The 9,891-nt window shown below is 57.1% G+C and overlaps 1 protein-coding gene across 1 annotated transcript; it reads right to left on the reverse strand.

Moving 5' to 3' along the window:
• Positions 1-5,900: 5,900 nt before the first annotated feature.
• On the reverse strand, positions 5,901-9,885 carry DRAP1 (DR1 associated protein 1). The gene is made up of 7 exons (XM_029914751.1): positions 9,769-9,885; positions 9,446-9,518; positions 9,241-9,334; positions 8,854-8,973; positions 8,640-8,733; positions 8,329-8,417; positions 5,901-7,961 (listed from the first exon to the last, which is right to left on the reverse strand). The coding sequence occupies exons 1-7, from the start codon at positions 9,808-9,810 to the stop codon at positions 7,856-7,858; spliced, it is 618 nt and encodes a 205-aa protein (XP_029770611.1). The 5' UTR covers positions 9,811-9,885; the 3' UTR covers positions 5,901-7,855.
• Positions 9,886-9,891: the final 6 nt, after the last annotated feature.

Here is a 9,891-nt window from a genome sequence, read left to right on the forward strand (position 1 = left end):
AAGGGGGAGGGATCAAGTGGCGGGGCTGCTCCCCTGAGCTCTTGGCTCACTCACGCCCTGTCCCTTCGTGACACCCACTGCCCAGCCCTTCGGTGCACACTGGTCTTTGTCTGCCCATTCTGCCAGCCCCAACTAGAACAGAAGCCCCCGCCACACTGGGAACATGTTCTCAAGGGTTGCTTTGTTTTGTTTTGTTTTGTTTTGTTTTGATTGGGTTCGTTTTGGTTTGGTTGGGTTGGGTTGGGTTGCGTTTGTTTTGGTTTGGTTGGGTTGGGTTGGGTTGGTTTTGGTTTTGGTTTTGGTATAGAGAAGGTGGTCTAGACGGCAGAAAGACAATCACAGCGAAGCCCCTCTTACTGGTCAAGGTGCTAATTCCACCCCGTTTCTTGCCTGATCATCCGGCTCTTTTACACACACACACACACACACACACACACACACACAGTCTTCCACTTTTCCGAGTATTTATTATTAGCTAAGCCATGATTCAGGATCCCAGGGTGCGGATCACCATGTACCCACATCCCCCTCCACCACCCTGGACGGAGGACAGAGGAGAGGTGGGTGGAGCCCATGCGGATCTTCCCAGGAAACGTGCCTTCGTCCTGCGGTTGCGCCAGGCTGACACCCAGGATGTGGGGCAGAGGGACCTGCACACACGCCGGTCCCATCTGCACAGGGAGACACGGCCCCCTGAACCGTCATTGCCCTTCTCATAGCGGTGTGAGTCCAGGGAGTTCTGGAAGAAGTTCCTGGTCTGATTCTGGTGGGGGAAGCAGCTGTCAAAAGGGACAGTCTGGTAGTTCTTGATTTTGATCTTGATGTCTTCTGCCGTGGTGCTGGCTGAGTCCTAAAGACACCCCTGAAGCAGCTCGAAGGTCAAGGACCCCTCAGCGAAGATGCCAGAGTCAGACCGGAAGCCTTGGGTTGTGAATTCTTTTTTGCTTTCCTCCCCAGAGCCTAGAACAGGGCCTGGCATGGAACAGGTGCTCCGAAATATTTGTTGAGTGAGTGAGAAAAACATACATGATCCCACAAACACGGCAGGGCCACTGTTTTCCTGTCCTGTGGGACACCGTCTAGGAGGAGAAGTGGGTTGACCCATTTTGGAAGAAGACAATTGGCAATCTCTTTTATTTAAACTTGGGAGCAGAGATGGGAGCAGCCCATGCTCCTTAGTTTGGGACACTGCATCACCAGCGTCCCAAAAAAGCCTGCCTTTGAAATGGACTTTCCCCTTCAGCCCCTCCCCAGTCCTATCCCAGCTTTCCATAGCCCCCCACTCCTTTGTTTGACGCATGCCCTCCCGATCTGCTTCCAGGCATTGCGGGGCAGGGTGTGAATCCTGAGGAGGCCCCACATACATCAGTGGCGGGAGGCACCATTTATTAGGTGCTTACTGTGTGCTGGGCGCTGTGCTAAGCACTTAATGCATCAAATCTCACCTACACATCACGTCCTTGAAGGGGTTGCTACTGTGGTCCCTACTTTACAGACGAGAAAACCGTAGCAGAGAGACCTTGTGTCAGATGCCCAAGGTCACAGAGTAATTGGCAGAAATATACAAGATTGTTGTGCTCCTCTGTTTTTAGTTTCCATAAACACAGCTCCGCTACAGAGCTCGGTCTGTATTTTTCTGTTTTTCACGCAATGCTATGTGTTTAAGCTTTGTCCACATTGCTATCTGCCATGCAGTTCCCCAGTGACAGACGCCCAGACAGCCTCCGGCTCTTCGCCACCTCAAACTACACCCAGAACACGTCTTTCTATATGCGAGAGGTTTTACCCAGGAGTGGACCTGCCAGGGGGCACTTAGCTGTCAAAGTAATTGCCTTTTCAAACATCCTCACTGGTTTACACTCCCACAAAAAGCACCAGACTCCCATTTACCGACTCTCTACCAGATATCATTTTTTTAATTTTTAATTTTTATTAATTTTTATTTATTTTTGAGAGAGAGAGAGCACAAGCAGGGGAGGGCAGAGAGACAGAGACACAGAATGTGAAGCAGGCTCCAGGCTCTGAGCTGTCAGCACAGGGCCTGACATGAGGCTCGAACTCACCAATGGAGAGATCATGACCCGAGCTGAAGTCAGACGCTCAACCAACTGAGCCCCCCAGGCGCCCCGCCACCAGCTATCATTTTTACCTGACTTCCTATTCTTGCCAGTCTGACAGGTGTCACGTGAGATGTGTTTTCCTCTGCAGCTCTCTGATTCCCCGGGGCGGGGGAGGGAAGCGCAGAGATCTTAGTCCTTATGCCATTTTTCTTAAAATGGCATTTGAACACACACACACACACACACACACACACAATAGGAAGGATATGACCTCAGAATATAGTTCACTCTGATGAAAGGAGGTGAGGGCCCCCCTCTCCGGCCCCACTCCCCAACTGCGAGATCCCCAAGGGAGTCCAGAGCCACCTGCCCTTCTCACAAAGGCTCTGCCCAAGGAGGGGAGGGACGAGGCCCCTTTCGCAGATCTGGGTGCTCCGTGTCATTTCCCTGCCATCGTGCCCGTGGCCTGGAACAGTGAGAACGCAGGTCTGTCTGTGCCCTGGGGCCAAACCATTGCACCCATCTAGGGATGGCTATTGGGCGAGAGGAGGAGGCCATCAGCTCCATGTCCCCACGCACAGGACCCCAGGAGCCCACATAGGCCTGTGGACAAGCCCCGCCCACCTCCATGCCGAAGAGCAAACTCAGGCTGCTCCTCTCACTTCCTGAGCCTCAGTCTCCTCATCTGTGAAGTGGGGGTGATAACACCTCTCCTAGAGAAAGGCTGAGATAATAGGGGACTCAGGTATCACAGTGAGGGGCTGCGACCCGCTCGGCCTCCTGTCACGAGAGGTGGTGATAAAGGCCCCACCAGATGGACGTGAGGAAGTAGTCACACAGGTCACACGGTGCATCACGTCTCGGGTCCCCAGGCCAGTGGATGGTGGACAAGGTCACCCCCCTCAGCTGTCCCTCCCTTGCCCTGGAGCCTCTAGGTCGAGTAGCACCTGGGGCAGGGGTGGATAGGAGCTCCTCCTGGGCCCACACCACCCCCTTCTTCCCCTCAGGAAGCTTCCGAGGCTCCGAGAGGTGGCCACAAAAACGCCCCGGCCAAGGCAGGACAGGCACAGGGCCGGCGGCTACATCAGTCTCCGGGGTGGTGGCTGAGGTAGTGGGGGCTGAGGGCGCCCAGGGGAAACCTGGCAGAATCGAATCACTATCCTCCGGGACTTCGCCTCCTGTCCCTTTGCCTCTTTGTCCCTCTCCTCAGATGACCCTCACTTCATGGGGTTTTCTTCCCCAATCTCACCTTACCACGGTCTCCCCGAGTCCTGTACGGAATGGCTGGGGCCACCCTGCCTGCCCAGGACTGCCTCCGCCTCCCTGATTATCCTTTCTTTTCCCCAGGGCACCGTCACCATCTGACACACCGTTCACCTTCCATACTCTCTCCCCCCATCAGAAATAAATTCGGAGGGGCGCCTGGGTGGCTCAGTTGGCTAAGCGTCTGACTTCGGCTCAGGTCATGATCTCACGGTTCATGGGTTCGAGCCCCGCGTCAGGCTCTGTGCTGACAGCTAGCTCAGAGCCTGGAGCCGGTCTTCAGATTCTGTCTCCCTCTCTCTGACCCTCCCCTGCTCAAGCTGTCTCTCTCTCTCTAAAATAAATACAGTAGAAAAAAATTTTTTTTAAAAGAAATAAATTCGGAGAAAACACATAATCGTCACTCCTCATAGTAACGCCTAGCACGCAGCAGGTGCTCAGAGGTAAGATAGAGAAGATCTCTAGGAGCCTATCATAAAAATGCACATTTTAAATGTGCGGCTTCCATGTATTTTCATATACTACCACCACCCAGGTCAAGTGGTAAAACATTTCCGGGGGGCTCCTTTGCACCCCCCCACCAGCCCACCTCTACCTCCTAAGGTATCATTATACTGACTTCCCTTGTCTGTCCCTGACTTCATATGAATGACTTCCACCAATGTGTACGGTACTGTGTACTCTTGCGTTTGGCTTCTTTTGCTTAATATAACGTCCACAAGATCCACCACAATGTTGCCCGTCACAGCCGTCAGCTCTTTCCCTATGCTGTTATATTGTACAATAGTCTATCATTTATTTATTCATGCTCTTGTCGCCGGGCACTTGGACTGGTTCCAGCCGGGGGCTGTGAACAGGTGTGTGTCAGGGGCCTAGAAATGGAATCAGGCCGCAGGGAGTTGGGTCAACAGACTCCAGGAGAAGCTGCCTAACCATTTCCTAAGGCGGCTGCACCATCTTTTTTTTTTTTTTCTGTTTTTTATTTCTTTTTGAGAGACAGAGAGAGACAGCACGAGCAGGGGAGAGTCAGAGAGAGAGGGAGACACAGAATCTGAAACAGACTCCAGGCTATGAGCTGTCAGCACAGAGCCTGACTTGGGGCCTGAACCCACGGACTGTGAGATCATGACCGGATCCGAAGCCAGATGCTTAACCAACTGAGCCACCCAGGCGCCCCACGGCTGCACCATCTGACATTCCCACCAGCAGCTTGAGCCGCGGGGCCGCTACCTCCTCTCCAGCATGTGAGGTGAGCACACTTGGGGTTTCAGGCTCCTGGTGGGGACCGTGGCATCGCCTGTCCCTGCCTGAATCCTCCCCAGGGGCGCTGGGGAGGAAGCCCGTCCACTCGGCGGGGAGGGCTAGGTCCATCCACACCGTTCACCTGAGGGGGGGTAGCCCCTGGCGGCCACGGTGCCTCAGAAGCTGCTGCTCTTTTCACACGCTGGTCCCACTTCCACTCCAGGGTGCAGCCAAGGCTGGGCCGAGGCGTTCGGATAGGATCTGGCCCCCAGCTCAAAGGTCCCCCATGAAAATAGAGAACAAAGGGAGAAAATCATCAGGCCCAGACAGGGCTCTGCAAACGGAAGGCTGATGAGCTGCAGCTCCTGGTGCCCAGTGCTGCCTGCCAGGCGCGGCCGTATTTCCCATCCCCAGGATGTACCAAGAGCCCAGACCCAGCCAGGAGTACTGTCTTTTGGAGTCCCTGCCATCACTCAGGAGGCTACAATCCTAATACTTGGAAAGGACAAGGTCAGGCCCTTTCCAGAGGGCTACGAGGTCCTATGGCAGAGCCAGCCAGTCAGTCTGGCCACCTAGCCTGAGGGGGAGCCTTGTGACCGTTCCTGCCAGAGGTGAAGAGCAAACGGGCCACCTCCAGTCCTGGCCCCAAAACACTTCTGTGGTCTCTGAGCTTGCCCTTTCTGCAGTGACCTTCAAAGTCATGGGTATTTTGAGTATGTTACACCAGCCCTTTGTCCTAACCAATAACTAGTATATATGTTACAGCACATACACCTAACATAGGTAATCGCTAGCCCCATTTTACAGCTGAAAAAACTGAGACATGGAAAAGATACAGAACTTGCTCAAGGCTCATAAATGGAGATATCAGGATTTGAACCCAGGGCCTGGCTCCAGAGGTTATGCCCATCAGCCCACTACTCAGGCTGAAAAAGATCAGGGTTGGAAAGCAGAGATGCGGGCCAGTGGCTCCTGGACATCTTACCTCATCTGCGTTTTCTCCAGCCTCTTGCCTGGAGGCTGCTCCCAGCACCCTGGCCTCCTTGCCTTTCCCAATCCCCCCAGCCTTGTCACTGTGAACCCTCCTAGTTCAGGACCTGACCTCTGGACAGAGCCCAGCAACAGGTCCCAAGGGTCTCTTCCTCTCCAGTCCTGACTCATGGCACCTGCTTGGCCCGCCCTCAGCTCGGCAGACCCTGGCGTCCACCGTCCCCAGATGGGCCCGACTTGCCGCTAGGGAGAACTCCTATTCCTGGGCCTTTGGGAACTGCCTTCCATTCATGGTGCCCATCAGCCAGAGCTCTTTCAGTTACGAGTGACAGAAAGCCAATAGGCTTCGAGAAGGAAAATGTTTATTGGCTCATGTGACTAAGAAGTCCAAGGTTTACAGGGTTCAGGCAAAACTGGTTCCAGGTGTCATCAGAAATCAGTATCTCCGAGCCTCGTGGATCTGCTGTGCTGACTTGGTTCTCAGCCAAGATCGCTCCTCGGGGCGGGAACTGGCTTCTGGCAGCACCCAGCCTACATTCTGCTAGCTTTGCCACCCCAGTGTGACCACCGTCATCCTCTCCAGGGCTCCCAAGTGGGTTCCTTGGGGCCTCCGTGCCACGGGAAAGCTAGCGATCTTGTGAATACCCTTCCCCCACGGTCCCACCTGAAGTCCCAAGGGCTCAGGTGTGTTGATTGGCCCGTAGCACTCACTGTGGCCAGAGTGTGTGGTGTGAGGTCCCCACCCCTTGACATCAGGGAGTGGGGTCGCTGCACGTACTACAGGTTGAGTAGAAGAGACGTGGTCCCCAAAAGGTAGCAGGGATGCTATAACCAGAGGAGGAGGGGAGGAGAAGCAGACAAGACCAGGTGCTCCTAGGCTCCCTGAGCCCCAAGCCCATCCACGCCTCCTCTTCCCCAGAGAAGCCAGACCCTGTCGGATAAAAACTGAGTACCTCAGTGCCCCTGCCAAACGCACTCGTCGCCCTCCGCCTCCCCCTGGTCAGGCCGGAGTAGGCCTCAGGCGACCTGACCTCACCGCATCTGCCCCCTCCCATCCCCGGCCCCCTTTCTCACTACAAGGGACATTTCTGCGACCTTAGAAAAAAATAAAACTCAAAACCGTTCTGTGTCCTCATCCGAGCCACAACCTCATCTCCATTTCTCAGCCCCGAGCATCGCTTCTCCCCTCAGCTCCTCCAGCTCCCGGCCTGGCAACGACCAGCAAGCCTTCCCGAAAGCCTGCAAGGTGCTGTGACCGATGAGCCTCCTTCCTCCCAGACCCACTTGCGTGGGCACCCCCACCCCTCCCACCATGGCTCCTGGGGGCCCTGGGGGTGGCTGCTCTTCAGTCTCCTTTAGAGGCCTGTCCAGGCCCTACCCTCCCTCCCTGAGGCAAGGTCACCCACTCTCTGAGCTCACACATCTGGCTCCAGGCCCTGACGTTCCAGGGCCTTCTCCTCGGCAGCTTCCCAGGCACCCCAAACTCATCACAGCCTGACGCCGAATCTTGCTCTTTCTCTTTCTCTGTCCTCCAGCTGGAGGGGGGGCCCCTGCCCAAGTCACCGCAGAAAGAAATCTGGGAATCCTTAAAAGCGCCCTTCCTTTCAGCCCCACTTCCAGTCAGTTCTCAGCACCCCCGAGCCTACCGACGCACGCACCTCAAGTCTGCCCACCGTCTTCGTGTCTCCCGCTCAGCCTTCCCGAGCACTTCCTCCCTGAAGGCAGCCGTCCACCTCGTGGACCCCGCAATTCCAGGGTCTGCTCAGAAATGGGGGCGGACTGCCCAGTGTGTCACCGTCCTGCTCAAAAGCCGATCTTCGAAGCCCGACAGTCCCACCTACCCCTGCTCCCTCTGCCCCCAGAGAGGGTAGACTAGTCTCCACCAGAGAGACATGAAGAGGCCACTCAGAGAAGGACAGGCACCTTTCCAGGGTCACACAGCACAATGAAACAGGTCAGCCCCCAGCATAGGCAGCACTTCCGGCCCTACACCACCACTCTGCCTGCCTTCCTCCTATCAGCACCCCTGCTCTACCCTGGCAGAACCGTGGTCTCTGGCCCCTCCCTTCACTCAGCTGCTACCCTGCCCACCACCGTTTCTGGCCTCAGCTCAACATGGGGAAAGCAGGTGGGTGGATGGGAAGGTGGCCACAATGCCCTGGACATAGGCTGGGACAGACACTGGTGTTCCCTTTTGTTATTAATTGTTTAATAAATTTAAGAACAGCTCTATCTTCTCTCCTCCCCCCAGAGCAACTAAAACCAACTAAAAGGGGGTGTGGCCTGGGGGGCAGAGGGCGCTAGGAGTCATAGTCTTCTTCATCCTCTGCATCAGGTGCTGAGGGGCCTGGGGGTGCCGGGGGCAGAGGCAGACTTGAGGTGAAGGGCATGAAGGGTGTCGGGGGGCTGTGGGGCAGAAAGCAGTAGAGAAAGATCAGGCCGCTCTCCAGGGCCCATTCCTGCTCACTGAGCCCCACCCTATCCCGGTACACATGGAGCCCACGGCCCTCTGTACCAATGCGCGGCCAAGCTCAGGGAGAGAAGGACCCAGAGCAGGCCATACAGCACCTGCTTAAGCCCCATCCACTCGGAAGGGCTGTGGGTGGAGGAAGGGACCTTCTGAGAGCAGTCTCCTGCCTTTAAGCCCTCCTCCGTTCCTCCCTTCCCATCCCCCAGATCTGCCCCAACCAACAAAACCAAGCGGCCATGGACAGGAAGGACGGGTCAGCTTTGGGGCGTCTGTTAGCCCCTTCTGCTGCCATGAGCGGCTTACCTCTGAAAGTGGGCAGGGGCGTGGCTGGGCTGGGGTGGAGCCTGTGACATCTCCTCTTCCCCTTCAGTGTCTGTGTCATCAGACTCATCCTGGGAGCAAGGCAGGGTTCAGAGGTGACAAGAAAAGCATGAGGCCATCCCTGGAGAGCCTAGACCCGTGGGAGAGGCAGGGACAGGACACCGACCCCTAGAGCCCCAGTTTAACAGGAACAACACAGCTGAGGATGGGACCAGGGGTCCAGCCGGCTCAGCCTGACGCAAGACTGCTCCCCCCACCCTGGGGTAAGGCGGAGGGCTGAGGGCCTCACTCACCTCCTGCTCCGAGTCCGTCCCAGACAGCTTCTGGTCTTTGCCTTTGCTTCCCAGCCCGCCATTCTTCCGGCCACTGCTGCCTGGCTTCCGGCCCCTTCGGGAAGGCACAGTCCATCGGCCCAGAGGCCTCACCACTCGCTGACCACCCCCCAACCACCCCCAACCCCGGTGGCCTTGGCCTTCCCCGCCTGGACACCTGGTTCTGGCTCCCCACCTGCGGGTACCCTTGTCCCCATCCATGTGGTTGTCTTCCCCGTCTCCCTGCATGTCAGGCACAGAAGCCACCAAGTCCTTCAAGAAATCAAACTGCTGTTCCAGCTCTATGCACTGCTTCCTGGAAGAGGTGGGGAGAAGATGGCATTCAGGTAGGGCCCATAGAGCCCAGATGTCTGGGCCTCCGCAAGGGTCTCTGGATGTCAGATGGGAGCCTGGAAAACCTCCACCGCATCTCCACTACCTGAACCTCCCCTCTTGGGAGGCCACCAATCCCTCCCTCTCCGGTTCAGATAGTGAGTGAGGCTTTGCTAGTCTCCCAGCAGCCTCCCACCTCCTCTGAGTGTGTGAACTCCCACTGGGCCCTCGCAGCTCCCAGGCCACTCACAGGTGGGATGTAGTCATGGTCTTGGCGTTTCGGGACTGGGTCACCTGGCAGGCCTTCTTCAACAGCGACTCCAGGAAGAGCTCAAGCGCCCGAGCTGAGGAGCGTCAAGGAGAACGCGGCTGGAGGATCCCCTGCCTAAATAAGGCGACCCCGGCCTCCCCCCAACCCCACGTCCCTCAACCTGGCCAGGCCCCCGACAGGATACAGATGATGACAGGCACAGCCGCCGCCACCTTCCCAATCTCTTCGTCAGTTTGCATGATCTTCTTGATCCGCGCCTGGGGAGAGGGCACAAAGCTCGGACTCCGTCGCCTCCGTCCCAAAAAGGGACGTGCCGGGGGGGGGGGGGTAACGAGAGAGGGTATCCCGGGAAAAAGGGGGCGGGGGGCCCCGACGCGAGTAGGGCACGGAAGGGGGCGGGGCGTCCGTGCCCCCAAACACCGCGATGCGTCTGCCCCCCCGGCCGGACTTGGGCCGGAGCCTCCCGAGAGCCGGGCCCGCTCCTCCCGGGCCCGGCCACGTGCTCACCGGTGGGAACCGCGCGTTATACTTCTTCTTCTTGCTCGGCATCTCAGGGCCTCTCTCGCCGCGCCGGGCCCAGCGCCGCCGCCCGCAGCTTCCCGGCCCCCGGGCCTGCTCGCCGCCCGCCCG

The sequence above is a fragment of the Suricata suricatta genome, chromosome 11 (assembly GCF_006229205.1).
Source record: "Suricata suricatta isolate VVHF042 chromosome 11, meerkat_22Aug2017_6uvM2_HiC, whole genome shotgun sequence".
Classification (NCBI taxonomy): Eukaryota; Metazoa; Chordata; class Mammalia; order Carnivora; family Herpestidae; genus Suricata; species Suricata suricatta.